Here is a 26,864-nt window from a genome sequence, read left to right as displayed (position 1 = left end):
CAGAGGATTCGAGTACAGGAACAGGGATGTCTTGCTGCAATTATACAGGGCCTTGGTGAGACCACACCTGGAATATTGTGTGCAGTTTTGGTCTCCTTATCTGAGGAAGGATGTACTTGCTATAGAGGGAGTACAGCGAAGGTTTACCTGACTGATTCCTGGGATGGTGGGACTGACATATGAGGAGATATTGAGTCGGTTAGGATTATATTCGCTGGAGTTCAGAAGAATGAGGGGGGATCTCATAGAAACCTATAAAATTCTAACAGGACTAGACAGGGTAGCTGCAGGAAGGATGTTCCCGATGGTGGGGGATTCCAGAACCAGGGGTCACAGTCTGAGGATACGGGGTAGACCATTTAGGACTGAGATGAGGAGAAATCTCTTCACCCAGAGAGTGGTGAGCCTGTGGAATTCGCTACCACAGAAAGTAGTTGAGGCCAAAACATTGTATGTTTTCAAGATGGAGTTAGATGTAGCTCTTGGGGCGAAAGGGATCAAAGGATATGGGGAGAAAGCAGGGGCAGGCTATTGATTTGGATGATCTCCATGATCATAATGAATGGCGGAGCAGGCTGGAAGGGCCGAATGGCCTACTGCTCCTAGTTTCTATGTTTCTATGTATGTTTCTATTCTATCCAGGCCAACATTTTACCTCCTACATCATGAGCTTTTATTTTCCACAATAACCTTTGATGTGGCAATTGCCTTCTGGAAATCTAAGTTCAGCACATCCACCGATTCCCCTTTATCCACAGCACATGTGGTTGCTTCAAAGAACTCCAATAAATTGGCTAAAGATGATTTCCCTTTCACAAAACCATGTTGACTCTGCCTGATTGCCTTGATATTTCCAAACACCCTGCCCGATCATCTTTAATAACAGCCTGGAACATCTTCCCTATGACAGGGGTTATTCTAACTGGCCTGTAGTTTCCTGCTTTCTGTCTCCCTCCCTTTTTGGATAGAGTTATATTCGCTATTTTACAATCTAACGGAAACTTCCCTGAATCGAGGCAGTTTTGGAAACTTAAAATTAATGCATGTCCTTAACCACCCCTTTCAAGACCTTCGGGTGAAGTTGATCAGGACCTCGGGATTCGTCAGCCCGAAGCCTGAACCATTTCCTCAATACCACTTCCCTGGTGACTGTGCTTTTCCCGAGTTCCCCCCTCCCTTCCATTTCCTGATATTTCCGGGATGTTACTTCTGTCCGCGATAGTGAAGACCCCCCCGGGACCAAGGGAGCTGACCGCTCCCCTCCCCGGGGACCAAGGGAGCTAACCGATCCCCCCCCCCACCGGAGACCGGGGGAGCTAACCGCTCCGCCCCCCACCGGGGTCCGAGGGAGCTGACCGTTCCCCCCTCTGAAGACCGAGGGAGCTGACCGTTCCCCCCTCTGAAGACCGAGGGAGCTGACCGTTCCCCCCTCTGAAGACCGAGGGAGCTGACCGTTCCCCGGGGACCGAGGGAGCTGACTGTGCCCCGGGGACCGAGGGAGCTGACCGTTCCCCCCCGGGGACCGAGGGAGCTGACTGTTACCCCCCGGGGACCGAGGGAGCTGACCGTTCCACCCCCGGGGACCGAGGGAGCTGACCGTTCCCCCCGCGGGGACCGAGGGAGCTGACCGTTCCCCGGGGACCGAGGGAGCTGACCGTTCCCCCCCGGGGACCGAGGGAGCTGACCGTTCCCCCCGGGGACCGAGGGAGCTGACCGTTCCCCAGGGGATTGAGCTTGCCATAGATGAACCCTTTCCCCTCGGTCGATTGTGGAGCTTCTCCGTTGCCCACTGACACTGACCTTTGCCCAGGGGTGAGCTTTAATTTGGGGGAATTTGAACTCTGTATAGTTCGGATTCATTTCCCGGATCTGCTCCCGTGTGGGTGTTCCCAGCACCTGCAAAAAAACAAGGAATCAGGAAGACTCAAACAATCCTGGAGAGCCGGAATCAGAGCACATCCTCCATAAAGAGACAGAGAGAGGGGGAATGGGGCGGTGAAGGCGAGAGAGAGAGAGAGAGAGAGAGAGAGAGAGAGAGACTGGGGGCGAGAGAGAGAGTGGGGGCCGGAGAGAGAGAGAGACTGGGGGCGAGAGAGAGAGAGAGAAAGAGAGATACTGGGGGTGGGAGAGAGAGAGAGAGAGAGATTGGGGAGAGAGAGAGACTGTGGGCGAGAGAGAGAGACTGGGGGCGAGAGAGAGAGAGAGAGATGCTGGGGATGGGAGAGAGAGAGAGAGGCGGGGGAGAGAGAGAGAGACTGTGGGCGAGAGAGGGAGAGAGAGACTGTGGGCAAGAGAGAGAAAGAGACTGTGGGCGAGAGAGAGAGAGAGACAGGGCGAGAGAGAGAGAGACAGGGCGAGAGAGAGAGAGACAGGGCGAGAGAGAGAGAGACGGGGAGAGAGAGAGAGACTGAGGGCGAGAGAGGGAGAGAGAGAGAGACTGAGGGCGAGAGAGAGCGAGAGAGAGAGACGGGGGAGAGAGACTGTGGGCGAGAGAGAGAGAGAGAGAGAGAGACGGGGGAGAGAGAGAGACTGTGGGCGAGAGAGAGAGAGACTGTGGGCGAGAGAGAGAGAGAGACTGTGGGCGAGAGAGAGAGAGACTGTGGGCGAGAGAGAGAGAGACTGTGGGCGAGAGAGAGAGAGACTGTGGGTGAGAGAGAGAGAGAGACTGTGGGCGAGAGAGAGAGAGACTGTGGGCGAGAGAGAGAGAGACTGTGGGCGAGAGAGAGAGAGACTGTGGGCGAGAGAGAGAGAGACTGTGGGCGAGAGAGAGAGAGAGACTGTGGGCGAGAGAGAGAGAGACTGTGGGCGAGAGAGAGAGAGACTGTGGGCGAGAGAGAGAGAGACTGTGGGCGAGAGAGAGAGAGAGACTGTGGGCGAGAGAGAGAGAGAGACTGGGGGTGAGAGAGAGAGACGGGGAGAGAGAGAGAGAGACTGGGGGCGAGAGAGAAAGAGAGACTGGGGCGAGAGAGAAAGAGAGAGAGAGAGACAGGGGGGAGAGAGAGCGAGAGAGAGAGACATGGGGAGAGAGAGAGAGAGAGAGACTGGGGGAGAGAGAGAGAGACGGGGGAATGAGAGAGACTGTGGGCGAGAGAGAGAGAGAGACTGTGGGCGAGAGAGAGAGACAGGGGGAGAGAGAGAGAGACAGGGGGCGAAAGAGAAAGGGAGACTCGGGGGGGCGAGAGAGAGAGAGACTGGGGGCGAGAGAGAGAGTCTGGGTGTGAGAGGGAGAGTGGGGGTGAGAGAGAGAGAGAGACTGGGGGCGAGAGAGAGAGAGACTGTGGGCGCGAGAGAGAGAGAGACTGTGGGCGAGAGAGAGAGAGAGACAGTGGGCGAGAGAGAGAGAGAGACTGGGCGCGAGAGAGAGAGAGAGACTGGGGGTGAGAGAGAGAGACGGGGAGAGAGAGAGAGAGACTGGGGGCGCGAGAGAAAGAGAGACTGGGGCGAGAGAGAAAGAGAGAGAGAGAGACAGGGGGGAGAGAGAGCGAGAGAGAGAGAGACATGGGGAGAGAGAGAGAGAGAGAGACTGGGGGAGAGAGAGAGAGACGGGGGAATGAGAGAGACTGTGGGCGAGAGAGAGAGAGAGACTGTGGGCGAGAGAGAGAGACAGGGGGAGAGAGAGAGAGACAGGGGGCGAAAGAGAAAGGGAGACTCGGGGGGGCGAGAGAGAGAGAGACTGGGGGCGAGAGAGAGAGTCTGGGTGTGAGAGGGAGAGTGGGGGTGAGAGAGAGAGAGACTGGGGGCGAGAGAGAGAGTCTGGGTGTGAGAGGGAGAGTGGGGGTGAGAGAGAGAGAGACTGGGGGCGAGAGTGAGAGGGAGACTGGGAACGAGAGAGAGAGAGATACTGGGGGTGAGAGGGAGAGCTGGGGCGAGAGAAAGAGAGAGACTGGGGCTCAGGGAGTGGCTGAGCCAGAGGGAGAGGCAGGGGGAGAGAGAGAGAGAGAGACAGGGGGAGAGAGAGAGAGAGACAGGGGGAGAGAGAGAAAGAGAGAGAGACAGGGGGAGAGAGAGAAAAAGAGAGAGACAGGGGGAGAGAGAGAAAGAGAGAGAGAGACAGGGGGAGAGAGAGAAAGAGAAAGAGAGACAGGGGGAGAGAGAGAGAGGGGGAGAGACAGGGGGAGAGGAGAGAGAGAGAGACAGGAGGAGAGAGAGAGAGAGAGAGACAGGGGAGAGAGAGAGACGGGGAGAGAGAGAGAGAGACTGGGGGCGAGAGAGAAAGAGAGACTGGGGCGAGAGAGAGAGAGAGAGAGAGACAGGGGGTGAGAGGGAGAGCTTGGGCAAGAGAAAGAGAGAGACTGGGGCTCAGGGAGTGGCTGAGCCAGAGGGAGAGGCAGGGGGAGAGAGAGAGAGAGAGAGGAGAGAGAGAGAGAGAGACAGGGGGAGAGAGAGAGAGAGAGAGACAGGGGGAGAGAGAGAGAGAGAGAGAGACAGGGGGAGAGAGAGAAAGAGAGAGAAACAGGGGGAGAGAGAGAAAGAGAGAGAGACAGGGGGAGAGAGAGAGAGAGACAGGGGGAGAGAGAGAGAGAGACAGGGGGAGAGAGAGAGAGAGAGAGGGAGAGACAGGGGGAGAGGGAGAGAGACAGGGGGAGAGAGAGAGAGAGACAGGGGGAGAGAGAGAGAGAGACAGGGAGAGAGAGAGAGAGAGAGAGAGACAGGGGGAGAGAGAGAGAGAGAGACGGGGGAGAGAGAGAGAGACAGGGGGAGAGAGAGAGAGAGAGAGAGAGAGAGAGAGACAGGGGGAGAGAGAGAGAGAGAGAGAGACGGGGGGAGAGAGAGAGAGAGAGACAGGGGGAGAGAGAGAGAGAGAGAGACAGGGGAGAGAGAGAGAGACAGGGGGAGAGAGAGAGAGACAGGGGGAGAGAGGGAGAGAGAGAGACGGGGAGAGGGAGAGAGAGAGAGCAGGAGGAGAGAGAGAGGGAGAGACAGGGGAAGAGGGGGAGGGGGGAGAGGGGAAGGGGAGGGGGAGAGAGGAAAGCAGGGGGAGAGGGAGAGGGAGGGGGAGGGGGAGAGAGGGAGGGGAGAGGGGGGAGAGGGAGGGAGGGAGGGGGAGGAGGGGAGAGGGAGGGGAGGGGTAGGGGGAGGGAGGGGGAGAGGGAAAGGGAGGGGGAGAGGGAGAGGGAGGGGGTGAGGGAGGGGGGAGGGAGGGGAGGGGAGGGGGAGGGGGAGGGGGTGAGGGAGGGGGGAGGGGAGAGGGTGCAGCACACGTGGGCGGAGATTGATAGAGGGCAGCAGCTACCTTGATGCTTCCTCACCTCCCCTCACCTTGCCTCAGAACCCCCGACCCACCCTCACCCTCCCCTTAGCTCCTATTACCCTCCCTAACCCCTTCCCTCAGCTCCCCCGACCTGCCCTCAGCTCCCCCGACCTGCCCTCAGCTCCCCCGACCTGCCCTCAGCTCCCCCGACCTGCCCTCAGCTCCCCCGACCTGCCCTCAGCTCCCCCGACCTGCCCTCAGCTCCCCCGACCTGCCCTCAGCTCCCCCGACCTGCCCTCAGCTCCCCCGACCTGCCCTCAGCTCCCCCGACCTGCCCTCAGCTCCACCGACCTTCCCTCAGCTCCCCCGACCTTCCCTCAGCTCCCCCGACCTTCCCTCAGCTCCCCCGACCTTCCCTCAGCTCCCCCGACCTTCCCTCAGCTCCCCCGACCTTCCCTCTCTTCCCCTGACCTTCCCTCAGCTCCTCTGACCTTCCCTCAGCTCCTCTGACCTTCCCTCAGCTCCCCCCGACCTTCCCTCAGCTCCCCTGACCTTCCCTCAGATCCCCCGACCTTCCCTCAGCTCCCCTGACCTTCCCTCAGCTCCCCTGACCTTCCCTCAGCTCCCCTGACCTTCCCTCAGCTCCCCTGACCTTCCCTCAGCTCCCCTGACCTTCCCTCAGCTCCCCCGACCTTCCCTCAGCTCCCCTGACCTTCCCTCAGCTCCCCTGACCTTCCCTCTCTTCCCCTGACCTTCCCTCAGCTCCCCTGACCTTCCCTCAGCTCCTCTGACCTTCCCTCAGCTCCCCTGACCTTCCCTCAGCTCCCCCCGACCTTCCCTCAGCTCCCCTGACCTTCCCTCAGCTCCCCCGACCTTCCCTCAGCTCCCTGACCCTCCCTCTCTTCCCCTGACCTCTGTCGACCCCCTCTCATTCTCTAATGCCCCTCACCGTTCTCCACAGTATCCGTGCTCACCTTAATTATCTCTACAAGCTGGTCCACTCCACTGTCCCCCGGGAATATCGGCTGTCCCAGAAGCAACTCAGCCAGCACACAGCCGGCTGACCAGACGTCTGCAGGAAAGAAAATTCAGCTTAGTTTTTCAAACACAAACTGGCCCAAAGGACACACCTGAAAGCAGGGAAAATCTGTCAATACATATGGCAGCTTTAAATCACTACCCAACACTCCCAGGACAGGTACAGCACGGGGTTAGATATAGAGTAAATCCCCCTCTACACTGTCCCCATCAAACACTCCCAGGACAGGTACAGCACGGGGTTAGATATAGAGTAAATCCCCCTCTACACTGTCCCCATCAAACACTCCCAGGACAGGTACGGCACGGGGTTAGATACAGAGCAAAGCTCCCTTAACACCGTCCCCATTAAACACACACAGGACAGGTACAGCACGGGGTTAGATACAGAGCAAAGCTCCCTCTACACCGTCCCCATCAAACACTCCCAGGACAGGTACAGCACGGGGTTAGATACAGAGTAAATCTCCCTCTACACCGTCCCCATCAAACACTCCCAGGACAGGTACAGCACGGGGCTAGATACAGAGTAAAACTTCCTCTACATCGTCCCCATCAAAGACTCCCAGGACTGGTAGAGCACAGGGTTAGATAGAGAAAAGCTTCTTCTACACTAAAGGACAGTGTGCAAATCACCAAGTAACGTGGAGGGGTAAGGGACAGTGTGTAAATCACTGGGTAATGTGGAGGGTTAAGGGACAGTGTGTAAATCACCGGGTAACATGGAGGGGTAAGGGACAGTGTGTAAATCACTGGGTAACATGGAGGGGTAAGGGACAGTGCGTAAATCACTGGGTAACATGGAGGGGTAAGGGACAGTGTGTAAATCACTGGGTAACGTGGAGGGTTAAGGGACAGTGTGTAAATCACCGGGTAACATGGAGGGGTAAGGGACAGTGTGTAAATCACTGGGTAACGTGGAGGGGTAAGGGACAGTGTGTAAATCACTGGGTAACATGGAGGGGTAAGGGACAGTGCGTAAATCACTGGGTAACATGGAGGGGTAAGGGACAGTGTGTAAATCACTGGGTAATGTGGAGGGGTAAGGGACAGTGTGTAAATCACTGGGTAATGTGGAGGGGTAAGGGACAGTGTGTAAATCACTGGGTAATGTGGAGGGGTAAGGGACAGTGTGTAAATCACTGGGTAATGTGGAGGGGTAAGGGACAGTGTGTAAATCACTGGGCAAAGTGGAGGGGTAAGGGACAGTGTGTAAATCACTGGGTAACATGGAGGGGTAAGGGACAGTGTGTAAATCACCGGGTAACATGGAGGGGTAAGGGACAGTGTGTAAATCACCGGGTAACGTGGAGGGGTAAGGGACATTGTGTAAATCACCGGGTAACATGGAGGGGTAAGGGACAGTGTGTAAATCACCGGGTAATGTGGAGGGGTAAGGGACAGTGTGTAAATCACTGGGTAACGTGGAGGGGTAAGGGACAGTGTGTAAATCACCAGGTAATGTGGAGGGGTAAGGGACATTGTGTAAATCACCGGGTAAAGTGGAGGGGTAAGGGACAGTGTGTAAATCACCGGGTAAAGTGGAGGGGTAAGGGACAGTGTGTAAATCACCGGGTAAAGTGGAGGGGTAAGGGACAGTGTGTAAATCACCAGGTAAAGTGGAGGGGTAAGGGACAGTGTGTAAATCACCGGGTAACGTGGAGGGGTAAGGGACAGTGTGTAAATCACTGGGTAAAGTGGAGGGGTAAGGGACAGTGTGTAAATCACTGGGTAAAGTGGCGGGGTAAGGGACAGTGTGTAAATCACTGGGTAAAGTGGAGGGGTAAGGGACAGTGTGTAAATCACTGGGTAAAGTGGAGGGGTAAGGGACAGTGTGTAAATTACTTAAGACCATAAGACATAGGAGCAGAAGTAGGCCATTTGGCCCATTGAGTCTGCTCCGCCATTCAATGTGATCATGGCTGATCTGATAATCCTCAACTCCACTTTCCTGCCTTTTCCTCATAACCCTTGATTCCCTTCCTGATTAAAAATGTCTATCTCAGCCTTGAATATAGTTAACAACCCAGCCTCTACAGCCCTCTGCGGTAAAGAATTCCACAGATTCACTACCTTCTGAGAGGAGAAATTCCTCCTCATCTCTGTTTTAACTGGGCGACCCCTTACTCTGAGATTATGCCCTCTGGCCTAGACTCTCCCACAAGGGGAAACAACCTCTCAGCATCTACCCTGTCAAGTCCCCTAAGAACCTTATATGTTTCAATAAGGTCACCTCTCATTCTTCTAAACTCCAATGAGTACAGGCCCAACCTACTCAACCTCTCCTCATAAGAAAATCCCTCCATACCCGGAATCAACTTAGTGAACCTTCTCTGGACTGCCTCCAATGCCAGTATATCTTCCCTTAGATAAGGGAACCAAATCTGTTCACAGTATTCTAGGTGTGGTCTAACTAGCGCCTTGTATAGTTTTAGCAAGACTTCACTGCTGAACTTGTATGTTAGCTTTTTGTGATTCATGCACAAGGACCCCCAAATCCCTCTGTGCTGCAGCTTTCTGCAGTCTTTCTGCATTTAAATAATATTCAGCTCCTCTATTCTTCCTGCCAAAGTGCAGAACCTCACATTTTCCCACATTATATTCCATCTGCCGAGTTTTTTCCCACTCACTTAACCTGACTATATCCCTCTGTAGACTCCGTGTGTCATCCTCACCACTTGCCTTCCCACCTATTATTGTCTCATCTGCAAACTTGACGATAGTACATTCGCTTCCCTCATCTAAATCATTAATATATATTGTAAATAACTGAGGCCCCAGCACTGATCCCTGTGGCACTCCACTAGTTACAGGTTGCCATCCTGAAAATGCTCCCCCCTTAACCCAGCTCTCGGTCTGCTATGAGTTAGCCAGTCCTCTATCCATGCTAATATACTACCCCCAGCACCATGGGCTCTTATCTTATTAGGTAGCACCTTGTCGAAAGCCTTTTGCAATATATTACATCTACTGGTTCCCCTAATGTGGGGGGGGGGGGGTAAGGGACAGTGTCCAAGCCACTGGACAATGTGGAGGGGTAAGGGACAGTGTGTCAATTGCTGGGTAATGTGGAGAGGTAAGGGACAGTGTGTAAATTGCTGGATAATGTGGAGGGGTAAGGGACAGTGTGTCAATTGCTGGATAATGTGGAGAGGTAAGGGACAGTGTGTAAATTGTTGGATAATGTGGAGGGGTAAGGGACAGTGTGTCAATTGCTGGGTAATGTGGAGGGGTAAGGGACAGTGTGTCAATTGCTGGATAATGTGGAGAGGTAAGGGACAGTGTGTAAATTGCTGGATAATGTGGAGGGGTAAGGGACAGTGTGTCAATTGCTGGGTAATGTGGAGGGGTAAGGGACAGTGTGTCAATTGCTGGGTAATGTGGAGGGGTAAGGGACAGTGTGTAAATTGCTGGGTAATGTGGAGGGGTAAGGGACAGTGTGTAAATTGCTGGGTAATGTGGAGAGGTAAGGGACAGTGTGTCAATTGCTGGGTAATGTGGAGAGGTAAGGGACAGTGTGTCAATTGCTGGGTAATGTGGAGGGGTAAGGGACAGTGTGTAAATTGCTGGATAATGTGGAGGGGTAAGGGACAGTGTGTAAATTGCTGGATAATGTGGAGGGGTAAGGGACAGTGTGTCAATTGCTGGGTAATGTGGAGGGGTAAGGGACAGTGTGTCAATTGCTGGGTAATGTGGAGGGGTAAGGGACAGTGTGTCAATTGCTGGATAATGTGGAGAGGTAAGGGACAGTGTGTAAATTGCTGGATAATGTGAGGGGTAAGGGACAGTGTGTCAATTGCTGGATAATGTGGAGGGGTAAGGGACAGTGTGTAAATTGCTGGATAATGTGGAGAGGTAAGGGACAGTGTGTAAATTGCTGGATAATGTGGAGGGGTAAGGGACAGTGTGTCAATTGCTGGATAATGTGGAGAGGTAAGGGACAGCGTGTAAATTGCTGGATAATGTGGAGGGGTAAGGGACAGTGTGTCAATTGCTGGGTAATGTGGAGGGGTAAGGGACAGTGTGTCAATTGCTGGATAATGTGGAGGGGTAAGGGACAGTGTGTCAATTGCTGGGTAATGTGGAGGGGTAAGGGACAGTGTGTCAATTGCTGGATAATGTGGAGAGGTAAGGGACAGTGTGTAAATTGTTGGATAATGTGGAGGGGTAAGGGACAGTGTGTCAATTGCTGGGTAATGTGGAAGGGTAAGGGACAGTGCATAAATTTCCGGGGACAGGTACACAGCTAATTCATTGTGTATAAAAGGTCCTTTTTTTTATTCATAGAAAGCAGGTGTCGCTGTCTAGACCAGCATTTATTGCCCATCCCTAATTGCCCTTGAGAAGGTGGTGGTGAGCTGCCTTCTTGAGCCGCTGCAGTCCCGTGTGGTGTAGGTACACCCACAGCGCTGTTAGGGAGGGAGTTCCAGGATATTGACCCAGTGACAGTGAAGGAACGGCCGATATATTTCCCAGTCAGGATGGTGAGTGACTTGGAGGGGAACTTCCAGGTGGTGGTGTTCCCCATGTGTCTGCTGCCCTTGTCCTTCTAGATGAGCATGGGAACACTTTGCTTGTCCGCTGGCAAGGGGTAGTATGGAAATGTAGAGAGGGAAGGGACAGTGTGTCAATCAGCAAGGGACACAGTACAAATGCACACAGGGAATGGACAGTATCACTGTATTCACACAAGGGTTTGGGTGTAAGTAGACAAGGGTAAACAACAGCCTTGACATTGGAATGGTGGAGCCCATTAGGGAGGCGATGGTGCAGTGGTATTGTCGCTGGGCTAGCAGTCCAGGGACCGAGGGGGATGCTCTGGGGACCCGGGAACAAACCCCTACATGGCAGGTGATGGAATTTGAATTCAATAGAAATCTGGAATTCTAACAATGACCGTGGAACCACTCTTGTTGTAAAAACCCATCTGGTTATCTGCTGCCCTTTAGGGAAGGAAATCCCTCACCCTGGCCTACTGGTGACTCCAGACCCACAGCAACGTGGTTGGCTCTTCAATACCCTCAGTTGTAACAAACTGCGACAAAGTCACAAAAAAGGAATGAAACCAGACGGACCACCCGGCATCGACCCAGGCACCGGACACGACAACGGCAAACTCAGCCCTTTCACCCCTGCAAAGTCCCCCTTACTAACATCTGGGGGCTAGTCACAGGCTAGACATCCTCACAGAATCATTCCAGATTATGTCCCAGACACCCCCATCACCGTCCCTGGGGATGTCCTGTCTCACCGACAGGACAGGCCCAGCAGAGGTGGTGACAGTGATATAGAGTCAGGAGGGAGTTGCCCTCAACATCCACTCCGGACGTTGCTGGCTGGGCCCAGCATTTATTGCCCATCCCTAATTGCCCCTTAAGGAGGTGGTAGTGAGCTGCCTTCTTGAGCCGCTGCAGTCCATGTGGTGTAGGTACACCCACAATGCTGTTAGGGAGGGGAGTTCCAGGATTTGGACCCAGCGACAGTGAGGGAACGGTGATATATCGGTCAACGCCGGGTGGCCCGTCCGGTTTCATTCTTTTTAGACTTGGCAACAGTTTGATACAACCGAGTGTCTCGCTCGGCCAGTTCAGATGCCATTTCAGAGTCAACCACATGGCTGTGGGTCTGGAGTCACATGTAGGCCAGACCGGGAAAGGACAGCAGATTTCCTTCCCCTCGTGGGGCATTAGTGAACCAGATGGGTTTTTACAATAATCGACAATGGTTTCATGGTCTCTATTGCCAAGACGAGCTTCATAATTCCAGGTTTATGAGCCGAGTTTAAATTTCACCAGTTGCCATGTACCCAGAGCGTTTTCGCCTGGGCCTTTGGATTGCTAGTCTAGCGACATTAAGCCACTGCCTCTTCTCTCTCACAATCTGCCAAATCTCTTTAGATACACGGGTGGTGCCAGCGGACTGGGGAGTTATAAATGTGAAAGGCCTGTTCAAGAAGGGAGTGAAGGGTCAGTCCAGCAAGTACAGAACGTAAAACCAGAGGAAATAGCAGCAGAACCCCCGAATCCCTTGATGATCAGAAAGCTGTCTAACTCAGTCTTGACTATATTCAATGACCCAGCCCCCACTGCTCTCTGGGGAAGAGCATTCCAAACATCAAGGACCCTCAGTGAGAAGGAATTCCTCCACCATCTCCATTTTAACGAAACCGTGTGCCCCCCACCTTCTAGATTCTCCCACGAGGGGGAAACATCCGATCAGCCTCCGCCCTGTCAAGTCCCCTCAGGACCTTCCACGTTTCAATAAGATCACCTCTCGTCCTTCTAAACTCCAATGGGTCCAGGCCCAACCTGCTCAACCCTTCCTCATTAGGCAACCCCTCCCCTGTCATCGCAAGGCCAGTCAGTTTAACCTCAGCAATGGGGAAGCTTTCCCAGGCGAGAATGCTGGAGAAAGTGAACAGTCTCTTTGACAAGAACGGCCCAGCGAGGGAAAGCCAGCACGTCTTTATCAAAGGCAAATGGTGCTCAACTCCTCTGGAGTTTGTGAAGAGCGAGTGGGCTGGGTGAGGACAGTCGACATTGTGGACGTGAACCTTGGAAAGGTATGTGATAAATTACTACGTGTTAGGAATTGAAGCCGAATTACAGCCCTTGGTGTGAAAGGGGCAGGACCTGCCCGGTGACAAAATTGCTTTCTGGACAGAGCAGACAGGAGAGCTGTTTAGAAATGGCAGTGGGACAGGCGTGGGTAACTGCAGGGGGAGCAACAAGGGCCACTCCAATTCCTGAAGAGTGTTAATGCTTTGGACGGGTGGGTGGAGAGCACAATGTTAAATACTCAAATGAAGAAACCTGGGAGAAAGGGGGTGGGGCCTGTGAACAGAGGCGGGGCCGGGGCAGAGCACGAGGTGACTTGGGTCTCTCCCTCCTGACCACTCCCACCTAACCCCTCCCTCTTCCCTCCCTCTCTGCCCCTCCCTTCCTCTTCCTCCCTCTCTTCCTCCCCCCTCAGCCTCGCCCTCCCCCCTCAGCCTCGCCCTCCCCCCTCAGCCTCTCCCTCCCCCCTCAGCCTCTCCCTCCCCCCTCAGCCTCTCCCTCCCCCCTCAGCCTCTCCCTCCCCCCTCAGCCTCTCCCTCCCCCCTCAGCCTCTCCCTCCCCCCTCAGCCTCTCCCTCCCCCCTCAGCCTCTCCCTCCCCCCTCAGCCTCTCCCTCCTCTCCCTCCCCTCCCTCAGCCTCTCCCTCCCCTCCCTCAGCCTCTCCCTCCCCCTCCCTCAGCCTCTCCCTCCCCTCCCTCAGCCTCTCCCTCCCCTCCCTCAGCCTCTCCCTCCCCTCCCTCAGCCTCTCCCTCCCCTCCCTCAGCCTCTCCCTTCCCTCCCTCAGCCTCTCCCTCCCCTCCCTCAGCCGCTCCCTCCCCTCGCTCAGCCCCTCCCTCAGACCCTCCCTCCCCTTCCTCAGACCCTCCCTCAGCCCCTCCCTCAGCCCCTCACTCCCCTCCCTCAGCCCCTCACTCCCCTCCCTCAGCCCCTGCCTCCCCTCCCTCAGCCCCTGCCTCCCCTCCCTCAGCCTCTCCCTACTCTCCCTCAGCCTCTCCCTCCCCCTCAGCCTCTCCCTCCCCCTCAGCCTCTCCCTCCCCCTCAGCCTCTCCCTCCCCCTCAGCCTCTCCCTCCCCCTCAGCCTCTCCCTCCCCCTCAGCCTCTCCCTCCCCCTCAGCCTCTCCCTCACCCCTCATCCACTCTCCCCTCCCTCAGCCTCTCCCTCCCCCTCAGCCCCTGCCTCTCCTCCCTCAGCCCCTCCCTGCCCACGGTGCTCTCTCTCCAGTGCTCACCAATATTTGACGTGTAGTCTGTTGCTCCGAATATCAGCTCTGGTGCTCGGTAATACCGGGAACAGATGTAGGAGACGTTGGGCTCTCCCCTGATGAGCTGCTTCGCGCTGCAGTCAATAGAAAGACACAATGTTAGGCTGGTCGAGCAGAGAGCTCCCTCTCTCTTCATGTACAGGAACAATGAAAGCTGCGAACCACTGACACTACATCCCCCAGGGACACGTCTTCAGCCAGGTTATTATCCTCTCTGTCAGGGGCCCAACACCGGATAAGTCTGTAAGCGGCCAGGAGTGAGGGGGTCACAATTCCTCCCACACTCCCCAGGATCCTGTCACACCACATGGCAAGCAGCAGCCAACAGCTGAGAGATGTGATCACACCCAGCGGACTGGACTGGCTCATTGTACAGAGCAGGAACATCCTGTACAACAAGGGGAAGGTCATCCTGTACAACAAGGGGAAGGTCATCCTGTACAACAAGGGGAAGGTCATCCTGTACAACAAGGGGAAGGTCATCCTGTACAACAAGGGGAACCTCATCCTGTACAACAAGGGGAACGTCATCCTGTACAACAAGGGGAACCTCATCCTGTACGACAAGGGGAACCTCATCCTGTACAACAAGGGGAACCTCATCCTGTACAACAAGGGGAACGTCATCCTGTACAGCAAGGGGAACGTCATCCTGTACGACAAGGGGAAAGTCATCCTGTACGACAAGGGGAAAGTCATCCTGTACAACAAGGGCAACGTCACCCTGTACGACAAGGGGAACGTCATCCTGTACGACAAGGGGAACGTCATCCTGTACGACAAGGGGAACGTCATCCTGTACAACAAGGGGAACGTCATCCTGTACAAGAAGGGGAACGTCATCCTGTACAACAAGGGGAACGTCATCCTGTACAACAAGGGGAAGGTCATCCTGTACAACAAGGGGAAGGTCATCCTGTACAACAAGGGGAACCTCATCCTGTACAACAAGGGGAACCTCATCCTGTACAACAAGGGGAACCTGATCCTGTACAACAAGGGGAAGGTCATCCTGTACAACAAGGGGAAGGTCATCCTGTACAACAAGGGGAACGTCATCCTGTACAACAAGGGGAACGTCATCCTGTACAACAAGGGGAACCTCATCCTGTACAACAAGGGGAACGTCATCCTGTACAACAAGGGGAACCTCATCCTGTACAACAAGGGGAACCTCATCCTGTACAACAAGGGCAACGTCATCCTGTACAACAAGGGGAACGTCATCCTGTACAACAAGGGGAACCTCATCCTGTACAACAAGGGGAAGGTCATCCTGTACAACAAGGGGAACGTCATCCTGTACAACAAGGGGAACGTCATCCTGTACAACAAGGGGAACGTCATCCTGTACAACAAGGGGAACCTCATCCTGTACAACAAGGGGAACCTGATCCTGTACAACAAGGGGAAGGTCATCCTGTACAACAAGGGGAACGTCATCCTGTACAACAAGGGGAACGTCATCCTGTACAACAAGGGGAACGTCATCCTGTACAACAAGGGGAACGTCATCCTGTACAACAAGGGGAACGTCATCCTGTACAACAAGGGGAACCTCATCCTGTACAACAAGGGGAACGTCATCCTGTACAACAAGGGGAACGTCATCCTGTACAACAAGGGGAACCTCATCCTGTACAACAAGGGGAACCTCATCCTGTACAACAAGGGCAACGTCATCCTGTACAACAAGGGGAACGTCATCCTGTACAACAAGGGGAACCTCATCCTGTACAACAAGGGGAACCTCATCCTGTACAACAAGGGGAACCTCATCCTGTACAACAAGGGGAAGGTCATCCTGTACAACAAGGGGAACGTCATCCTGTACAACAAGGGGAACGTCATCCTGTACAACAAGGGGAACGTCATCCTGTACAACAAGGGGAACGTCATCCTGTACAACAAGGGGAACGTCATCCTGTACAACAAGGGGAACGTCATCCTGTACAAGGGGAACGTCATCCTGTACAACAAGGGGAACGTCATCCTGTACAACAAGGGGAACGTCATCCTGTACAACAAGGGGAAGGTCATCCTGTACAACAAGGGGAACGTCATCCTGTACAACAAGGGGAACGTCATCCTGTACAACAAGGGGAACCTGATCCTGTATAACAAGGGGAACCTCATCCTGTACAACAAGGGGAACGTCATCCTGTACAACAAGGGGAACCTCATCCTGTACAACAAGGGGAACCTCATCCTGTACAACAAGGGGAACCTCATCCTGTACAACAAGGGCAACGTCATCCTGTACAACAAGGGGAACGTCATCCTGTACAACAAGGGGAACGTCATCCTGTACAACAAGGGGAAGGTCATCCTGTACAACAAGGGGAACGTCATCCTGTACAACAAGGGGAACGTCATCCTGTACAACAAGGGGGACGTCATCCTGTACAACAAGGGGAACCTCATCCTGTACAACAAGGGGAACCTCATCCTGTACAACAAGGGGAACCTCACCCTGTACAACAAGGGGAACGTCATCCTGTACAACAAGGGGAACGTCATCCTGTACAACAAGGGGAACGTCATCCTGTACAACAAGGGGAACGTCATCCTGTACAACAAGGGGAACCTCATCCTGTACAACAAGGGGAAGGTCATCCTGTACAACAAGGGGAAGGTCATCCTGTACAACAAGGGGAAGGTCATCCTGTACAACAAGGGGAACGTCATCCTGCACAACAAGGGGAAGGTCATCCTGTACAACAAGGGGAAGGTCATCCTGTACAACAAGGGGAACGTCATCCTGTACAACAAGGGGAACGTCATCCTGTACAACAAGGGGAACCTCATCCTGTACAACAAGGGGAACCTCATCCTGTACAACAAGGGGAACGTCATCCTGTACAACAAGGGGAACGTCATCCTGTACAACAAGGGGAACGTCATCCTGTACGACAAGGGGAAAGTCATCCTGTACGACAAGGGGAACGTCATCCTGTACAACAAGGGCAACGTCACCCGGTACGACAAGGGGAACGTCATCCTGTACGACAAGGGGAACGACATCCTGTACGACAAGGGGAACCTCATCCTGTACAACAAGGGGAACGTCATCCTGTACAACAAGGGGAACGTCATCCTGTACAACAAGGGGAACGTCATCCTGTACAACAAGGGGAAGGTCATCCTGTACAACAAGGGGAACCTCATCCTGTACAACAAGAGGAATGTCATCCTGTACAACAAGGGGAACCTCATCCTGTACAACAAGGGGAACCTGATCCTGTACAACAAGGGGAAGGTCATCCTGTACAACAAGGGGAACGTCATCCTGTACAACAAGGGGAACGTCATCCTGTACAACAAGGGGAACGTCATCCTGTACAACAAGGGGAACCTCATCCTGTACAACAAGGGGAACGTCATCCTGTACAACAAGGGGAACGTCATCCTGTACAACAAGGGGAACCTCATCCTGTACAACAAGGGCAACGTCATCCTGTACAACAAGGGGAACGTCATCCTGTACAACAAGGGAAACGTCATCCTGTACAACAAGGGGAACCTCATCCTGTACAACAAGGGGAAGGTCATCCTGTACAACAAGGGGAAGGTCATCCTGTACAACAAGGGGAACGTCATCCTGTACAACAAGGGGAACCTCATCCTGTACAACAATGGCAACGTCATCCTGTACAACAAGGGGAACGTCATCCTGTACAAGGGGAACGTCATCCTGTACAACAAGGGGAACGTCATCCTGTACAACAAGGGGAACGTCATCCTGTACAACAAGGGGAAGGTCATCCTGTACAACAAGGGGAACGTCATCCTGTACAACAAGGGGAACGTCATCCTGTACAACAAGGGGAACCTCATCCTGTACAACAAGGGCAACGTCATCCTGTACAACAAGGGGAACGTCATCCTGTACAACAAGGGGAACCTCATCCTGTACAACAAGGGGAAGGTCATCCTGTACAACAAGGGGAACCTCATCCTGTACAACAAGGGGAACGTCATCCTGTACAACAAGGGGGACGTCATCCTGTACAACAAGGGGAACCTCATCCTGTACAACAAGGGGAACCTCATCCTGTACAACAAGGGGAACCTCATCCTGTACAACAAGGGGAACCTCACCCTGTACAACAAGGGGAACGTCATCCTGTACAACAAGGGGAAGGTCATCCTGTACAACAAGGGGAACGTCATCCTGTACAACAAGGGGAACATCATCCTGTACAACAAGGGGAACGTCATCCTGTACAACAAGGGGAACCTCATCCTGTACAACAAGGGGAACCTCATCCTGTACAACAAGGGGAAGGTCATCCTGTACAACAAGGGGAACCTCATCCTGTACAACAAGGGGAACGTCATCCTGTACAACAAGGGGAAGGTCATCCTGTACAACAAGGGGAAGGTCATCCTGTACAACAAGGGGTACCTCATACTGTACAACAAGGGGAACCTCATACTGTACAACAAGGGGAACGTCATCCTGTACAACAAGGGGAACCTCATACTGTACAACAAGGGGAACGTCATCCTGTACAACAAGGGGAACGTCATCCTGTACAACAAAGGGAAAGTCATCCTGTACAACAAGGGGAACCTCATCCTGTACAACAAGGGCAACGGCATCCTGTACAACAAGGGGAACGTCATCCTGTACAACAAGGGGAACGTCATCCTGTACAACAAGGGGAACCTCATACTGTACAACAAGGGGAACCTCATACTGTACAACAAGGGGAACGTCATCCTGTACAACAAGGGGAACCTCATACTGTACAACAAGGGGAACGTCATCCTGTACAACAAGGGGAACGTCATCCTGTACAACAAAGGGAAAGTCATCCTGTACAACAAGGGGAACCTCATCCTGTACAACAAGGGCAACGGCATCCTGTACAACAAGGGGAACGTCATCCTGTACAACAAGGGGAACCTCATCCTGTACAACAAGGGCAACGTCATCCTGTACAAAAAGGGGAACGTCATCTTGTACAACAAGGGGAACCTCATCCTGTACAACAAGGGGAACGTCATCCTGTACAACAAGGGGAACATCATCCTGTACAACAAGGGCAACGTCATCCTGTACAAAAAGGGGAACGTCATCTTGTACAACAAGGGGAACCTCATCCTGTACAACAAGGGCAACGTCATCCTGTACAACAAGGGGAACGTCATCCTGTACAACAAGGGGAACCTCATCCTGTACAACAAGCTGAACATAACCCTGGGTGGCACACCACATGCTGCATAACAGAGGAAACCTTGCATTGAAAAGAAGGGGAGAAACAACCGGGAAAACATGGGGTGCAGTGGAGAAAGGGGGAGCATTAACAACACACGGCCCGAGGGGAACATTCACCCGTATCAGGAGTAGCATCGTGTCTCACGTTGGGAGCAGGCGGCAGACAGCAACAAGCGGAGCAGGAAGCGGACAGGTACAGCCCCCTGGTATCGTCGCCCGTTACGTACGGGCTCCTTGTAACGCAGCCCGTGACGTACGGGCTTGTTATATCGCAGCCCGTGATGTACGGGCTTGTTATATTGCAGCCTGTGATGTACGGGCTCCTTGTATCGCTGCCCGTGACGTACGGGCTTGTTATATCGCAGCCCGTGACGTACGGGCTTGTTATATCGCAGCCCGTGACGTACGGGCCCCTTGTATCGCAGCCCGTGACGTACGGGCTTGTTATATCGCAGCCCCTGACGTACGGGCTCCTTGTATCGCAGCCCGTGACGTACGGGCTTGTTATATCGCAGCCCGTGACGTACGGGCTTGTTATATCGCAGCCTGTGACGTACGGGCTCCTTGTATCGCAGCCTGTGACGTACGGGCTTGTTATATCGCAGCCCGTGACGTACGGGCTTGTTATATCGCAGCCCGTGACGTACGGGCTCCTTGTATCGCAGCCCGTGCCATACGGGCTTGTTATATCGCAGCCTGTGACGTACGGGCTCCTTGTATCGCAGCCTGTGACGTACGGGCTTGTTATATCGCAGCCCGTGACGTACGGGCTTGTTATATCGCAGCCCCTGACGTACGGGCTCCTTGTATCGCAGCCCGTGACGTACGGGCTTGTTATATCGCGGCCTGTGACGTACGGGCTCCTTGTATCGCAGCCCGTGATGTACGGGCTCCTTGTATCGCAGCCTGTGACGTACGGGCTTGTTATATCGCAGCCCGTGACGTACGGGCTTGTTATATCGCAGCCCGTGACGTACGGGCTCCTTGTATCGCAGCCCGTGACGTACGGGCTTGTTATATCGCAGCCTGTGACGTACGGGCTTGTTATATCGCAGCCTGTGACGTACGGGCTCCTTGTATCGCAGTCCCTGACGTACGGGCTTGTTATATCGCAGCCTGTGACGTATGGGCTCCTTGTATCGCAGCCCGTGACGTACGGGCTTGTTATATCACAGCCTGTGACGTATGGGCTCCTTGTATCGCCGCCCGTGACGTACGGGCTTGTTATATCGCAGCCTGTGACGTACGGGCTCCTTGTATCGCAGCCCGTGACGTACGGGCTTGTTATATCGCAGCCTGTGACGTACGGGCTTGTTATATCGCAGCCTGTGACGTACGGGCTCCTTGTATCGCAGCCCGTGACGTACGGGCTTGTTATATCGCAGCCTGTGACGTACGGGCTCCTTGTATCGCAGCCTGTGACATACGGGCTTGTTATATCGCAGCCCGTGACGTACGGGCTTGTTATATCGCAGCCTGTGACGTACGGGCTCCTTGTATCGCAGCCCGTGACATACGGGCTTGTTATATCGCAGCCTGTGACGTACGGGCTTGTTATATCGTAGCCTGTGACGTACGGGCTCCTTGTATCGCAGCCTGTGACGTACGGGCTTGTTATATCGCAGCCTGTGACGTACGGGCTCCTTGTATCGCAGCCTGTGACGTACGGGCTTGTTATATCGCAGCCTGTGACGTACGGGCTCCTTGTATCGCAGCCCGTGACGTACGGGCTCCTTGTATCGCAGCCCGTGACGTACGGGCTTGTTATATCGCAGCCCGTGACGTACGGGCTTGTTATATCGCAGCCCGTGACGTACGGGCTTGTTATATCGCAGCCTGTGACGTACGGGCTCCTTGTATCGCAGCCTGTGACGTACGGGCTTGTTATATCGCAGCCCGTGACGTACGGGCTTGTTATATCGCAGCACGTGACGTACGGGCTTGTTATATCGAAGCCTGTGACGTACGGGCTTGTTATATCGCAGCCTGTGACATACGGGCTCCTTGTATCGCAGCCCGTGACGTACGGGCTTGTTATATCGCAGCCCGTGACGTACGGGCTTGTTATATCGCAGCCCGTGACGTACGGGCTCCTTGTATCGCAGCCCGTGACATACGGGCTTGTTATATCGCAGCCTGTGACGTACGGGCTTGTTATATCGTAGCCTGTGACGTATGGGCTCCTTGTATCGCAGCCTGTGACGTACGGGCTTGTTATATCGCAGCCTGTGAAGTACGGGCTCCTTGTATCGCAGCCTGTGACGTACGGGCTTGTTATATCGCAGCCTGTGACGTACGGGCTCCTTGTATCGCAGCCCGTGACGTACGGGCTCCTTGTATCGCAGCCCGTGACGTACGGGCTTGTTATATCGCAGCCCGTGACGTACGGGCTTGTTATATCGCAGCCCGTGACGTACGGGCTTGTTATATCGCAGCCCGTGACGTACGGGCTCCTTGTATCGCAGCCCGTGATGGAAAGAACGAGACAAAATGCAGGTTTGGGCAGATAATTGGCATTTGCCAGGCAATGACCATCTCCAGCCGGAGGGAGACTGACCAGCTCCAGCCGGAGGGAGTCTGACCAGCTCCAGCCGGAGGGAGACTGACCAGCTCCAGCCGGAGGGAGTCTGACCAGCTGCCCTTGACCTTCACTGGCACGGCCATTACTGATCCTCCCACCACCAACATCTGGGGAGGTGACTGTAAACAGGAAACTCGGTGTAAAACAGACTCACTATCAGCTCCACCCAAACACCATCCCGCACACTACAGGCATCGCCCCCTCCCCCTCCCTCATATTCCCCGTCTCTCCCCCTCCCCCTCATTCCCACTCAGTGTCTCTCCCCCTCCCCCTCATTCCCACTCAGTGTCTCTTCCCCTCCCCCTCATTCCCACTCAGTGTCTTTCCCCCTCCCCATCATTCACCGTCCCTCCCCCTCCCCCTCGGTGTCCCTCCCCCTCGGTGTCCCTCCCCCTCGGTGTCCCTCCCCCTCCCCCTCGGTGTCCCTCCCCCTCCCCCTCGGTGTCCCTCCCCCTCCCCCTCGGTGTCCCTCCCCCTCCCCCTCGGTGTCCCCTCCCCCTCCCCCTCGGTGTCCCTCCCCCTCCCCCTCGGTGTCCCTCCCCCTCCCCCTCGGTGTCCCTCCCCCCTCCCCCTCGTGTCCCTCCCCCTCCCCCTCAGTGTCCCTCCCCCTCCCCCTCTCCCCTCCCCCTCCCCCTCCCTCTCTCCCCCTCCCCTCCGTGTCTCTCCCCCTCCCACGCAGTGTCTCTCCCCCCTCCCACGCAGTGGTCTCTCCCCCTCCCACGCAGTGTCCTCTCCCCCTCCCACGCAGTGTCTCTCCCCCCTCCCCCTCCGTGTCTCTCCCCCTCCCCCCTCCGTGTCCCTCCCCCTCCCCCTGTGTCCCTCCCCCTCCCCCTCAGTGTCTCTCCCCCTCCCACGCAGTGTCTCTCCCCCTCCCCCTCCGTGTCTCTCCCCCTCCCCCTCCGTGTCCCTCCCCTCCCCCTCCCCCTCCGTGTCTCTCCCCCCTCCCCCTCAGTGTCTCTCCCCCTCCGTGTCCCTCCCCCTCCCCCTCCGTGTCCCTCCCCCTCCCCCTCCGTGTCCCTCCCCCTCCCCCTCCGTGTCTCTCCCCCTCCCCCTCAGTGTCTCTCCCCCTCCCCCTCAGTGTCTCTCCCCCTCCCCCTCAGTGTCTCTCCCCCTCCCCCTCAGTGTCTCTCCCCCTCCCCCTCAGTGTCTCTCCCCCTCCCCCTCAGTGTCTCTCCCCCTCCCCCTCAGTGTCTCTCCCCCCTCCCCCTCAGTGTCTCTCCCCCTCCCCCTCCGTGTCTCTCCCCCCTCCCCCTCAGTGTCTCTCCCCCTCCCCCTCCCCCTCAGTGTCTCTCCCCCTCCCCCTCCCCCTCAGTGTCACTCCCCCTCCCCCTCAGTGTCTCTCCCCCTCCCCCTGTGTCTCTCCCCCTCCCCCTCAGTGTCTCTCCCCCTCCCCCTCCCCCTCAGTGTCTCTCCCCCTCCCCCCTCCCCCTCAGTGTCTCTCCCCCCTCCCCCTCAGTGTCTCTCCCCCTCCCCCTCCCCCTCAGTGTCTCTCCCCCTCCCCCTCAGTGTCTCTCCCCCTCCCCCTCAGTGTCTCTCCCCCTCCCCCTCCCCCTCAGTGTCTCTCCCCCTCCCCCTCCCCCTCAGTGTCTCTCCCCCTCCCCCTCCCCCTCAGTGTCTCTCCCCCTCCCCCTCCCCCTCAGTGTCTCTCCCCCTCCCCCTCAGTGTCTCTCCCCCTCCCCCTCCCCCTCAGTGTCTCTCCCCCTCCCCCTCAGTGTCTCTCCCCCTCCCCCTGTGTCTCTCCCCTCCCCCTCAGTGTCTCTCCCCCTCCCCTCCCCCTCAGTGTCTCTCCCCCTCCCCCTCCCCCTCAGTGTCTCTCCCCCTCCCCCTCAGTGTCTCTCCCCCTCCCCCTCCCCCTCAGTGTCTCTCCCCCTCCCCCTCAGTGTCTCTCCCCCTCCCCCTCAGTGTCTCTCCCCCTCCCCCTCAGTGTCTCTCCCCCTCCCCCTCAGTGTCTCTCCCCCTCCCCCTCCCCCTCAGTGTCTCTCCCCCTCCCCCTCCCCCTCAGTGTCTCTCCCCCTCCCCCTCCGTGTCTCTCCCCCTCCCCCCTCAGTGTCTCTCCCCCTCCCCCTCCCCCTCAGTGTCTCTCCCCCTCCCCCTCCCCCTCAGTGTCTCTCCCCCTCCCCCTCCCCCTCAGTGTCTCTCCCCCTCCCCCTCAGTGTCTCTCCCCCTCCCCCCTCCCCCTCAGTGTCTCTCCCCCTCCCCCTCTCCCTCAGTGTCTCTCCCCTCCCCCTGATTCCCATTGATTCCAGTTTTGCTCGGGCTCCTTGTTGCCTCACTCGGTCAAATGCTGCCTTGATTGTCAATCATATGATGCGTATCATACCTTACAGACAATGTCCCAGACACCACCATCGCCATCCCTGGGTATGTCCTGTCTCACCAGCAGGACAGACCCAGCAGAGGTGGTGACACAGTGGGATACAGGGATTTGCCCTGGGAGTTCACAACATCGACTCCGGTCCCCCTGAAGTCTCATGGCATCAGGTCAAACATGGGCAAGGAAACCTCCTGCTGATGACCACGTCCTGCCCTCCCTCAGCTGAGAGGAAGCACTGAGGGTGGGGGAGTTCAATGTCCATCACCAAGAGTAGCTCGGTAGCACCACTACTGACCGAGCTGGCCGAGTCCTAAAGGACATCGCTGCTAGACTGGGTCTGCGGCAGGTGGTGAGGGAACCAACAAGAGGGAAAAACATACTTGACCTCATCCTCACCAACCTGCCTGCCACAGATGTATATGTCCATGACAGTATCGGTAGGAGTGACCACCGCACAGTCATTGTGGAGACGAAGTCCCGTCTTCACATTGAGGATACCCTCCATCGTGTTGTGTGGCACTATCACCGTGCTAAATGGGATAGATTTCAAACAGATCTAGCAACTCAAGACTGGGCATCCATGAGGCGCTGTGGGCCATCAGCAGCAGCAGAATTGTACTCGAACACAATCTGTAACCTCATGGCCCGGCATATCCCCCACTCTACCATTACCACCAAGCCAGGGGGTCAACCCTGGTTCAATGAAGAGTGCAGGAGGGCATGCCAGGAGCAGCACCAGGCATAGCTAAAAATGAGGTGTCAACCTGGTGAAGCTACACAGGACTACAGTGCTATCAAGCGGCATTTGCTTAGCAATAACCTGCTCACTGATGCCCAGTTTGGGTTCCGCCAGGGCCACTCAGCTCCTGACCTCATTACAGCCTTGGTTCAAACATGGACAAAAGAGCTGAACTCCCGAGGTGAGGTGCGAGTGACTGCCCTTGACATCAAGGCAGCATTTGACCAAGTGTGGCATCAAGGAGCCCTAACAAAACTGGAGTCAATGGGAATCAGGGGGAAAACTCTCCACTGGTTGGAGTCATACCGAGCACAAAGGAAGATGGTTGTGGTTGTTGGAGGTCAGTCATCTCAGCTCCAGGACATCACTGCAGGAGTTCCTCAGGGTAGTGTCCTCGGCCCAACCATCTTCAGCTGCTTCATCAATGACTCTCCTTCCATCATAAGGTCAGAAGTGGGGATGTTCGCTGATGATTGCACAACGTTCAGCACCATTCGCGACTCCTCAGATACTGAAGCAGTCTGTGTCCAAATGCAGCAAGACCTGGACAATATCCAGGCTTGGGCTGACAAGTGGCAAGTAACATTCACGCCACACAAGTGCCAGGCAATGACCATCTCCAACAAAAGAGAATCCAACCATCTCCCCTTGACATTCAATGGCATTATCATCACTGTATCCCCCACTATCAACATTGACCAGAAATTGAACTGGACTAGCCATAAAATTACTGTGGCTACAAGAGCAGGTCAGAGGCTGGGAATCCTATGGCGAGTAACTCACCTCCTGATTCCCCAAAGCCTGTCCACCATCTACAAGGCACAAGTCAGGAGTGTGATGGAATACTCCCCATTTGCCTGGATGAGTGCAGCTCCCACAATACACAAGAAGCTGGACACCGTCCGGGACAAAGCAGCCCCACTTGATTGGCACCACATCCACAAACATTCACTCCCTCCACCACCGACGCACAGTAGCAGCAGTGTGTGTACCATCTACAAGATGCACTGCAGCAACTCACCAATGCTCCTTCGACAGCACCTTCCAAACCCACGACCACTACCATCTAGAAGGGCAAGGGCAGCAGACACATGGGGAACACCACCACCTGGAAGTTCCCCTCCAAGTCACTCACCATCCTGACTTGGAAATATATCGGCCGTTCCTTCACTGTCGCTGGGTCAAAATCCTGGAACTCCCTCCCTAACAGCACTGTGGGTGTACCTACACCACATGGGACTGCAGCGGTTCAAGAAGGCAGCTCACCACCACCTTCTCAAGGGGCAATAAGGGATGGGCAATAAATGCTGGGCCCAGCCAGCGACGCCCACATCTCGTGAATAAGTGATAAAAAGGCCAGTCGCTCTCACCTCACCCCTCCACCAGAAGCCACACCACACCCAAGGTAACATGGCCCCATGAGAAGCTCTTCCCCCCCTTTCCGGGCACCCAACCTGCACCCCCTTCACCGCTTCCCATCCACCACGCCCCAACCGGCCACCTCCACCTCCTCCACCCCGGCTCGCAGTTCCAGACTCAGGTGAACAGGCCCACATCGGGCTGACCTACCTGCCGAAATCACAGAGCTTGAGGACAGCTGTTTCAGGGTCCACTAACAGGTTCTGAGGTTTAATGTCTCGATGACACACGCCCTGAGAATGGATATACGCTAAACTGCGGAATAACTGGTATATGTACACCTGTGAGGGCACAGCAGAGTGTTCAAATGTCACACACACATTTTCGTAGGTCATCTACAATATTAAACTTTAAATCTTACTCGACACACGGTAACTCTGCAAGGACATGGACAGCGCGCCCTGGCCGAGGGTCCACACAGTGGCTCCTGCACCAAAGCCAAGTGCGTGTCCAGACTTTCATAACACACACCTGAGAACGCAAGTATCTCTTCAACAGATCAAGCGACAATGCAGCAGACCTGTGTAAGTTACACACAAC

General features: G+C 55.3%; 1 protein-coding gene across 1 annotated transcript in view; it reads right to left on the bottom strand.

Annotated features, from left to right (window-relative positions):
• LOC144671542 (glycogen synthase kinase-3 beta-like) overlaps nucleotides 1-26,605 on the bottom strand; it is a gene marked incomplete at its 5' end in the record, with an annotated part of 35,034 nt that extends 8,429 nt beyond the window's left edge. The window contains 4 exons of the mRNA XM_078533494.1: nucleotides 1,801-1,896; nucleotides 6,166-6,263; nucleotides 14,015-14,121; nucleotides 26,475-26,605. Of these exons, the coding sequence (XP_078389620.1) occupies nucleotides 1,801-1,896; nucleotides 6,166-6,263; nucleotides 14,015-14,121; nucleotides 26,475-26,605 (432 nt within the window). The remainder of the gene's footprint in view (nucleotides 1-1,800; nucleotides 1,897-6,165; nucleotides 6,264-14,014; nucleotides 14,122-26,474) is intronic.
• Nucleotides 26,606-26,864: the final 259 nt, after the last annotated feature.

The sequence above is a fragment of the Cetorhinus maximus genome, chromosome 33, assembly GCF_964194155.1.
Source record: "Cetorhinus maximus chromosome 33, sCetMax3.hap1.1, whole genome shotgun sequence".
Taxonomy (NCBI): Eukaryota; Metazoa; Chordata; class Chondrichthyes; order Lamniformes; family Cetorhinidae; genus Cetorhinus; species Cetorhinus maximus.
This window is presented reverse-complemented; position numbering and strand designations above follow the sequence as displayed.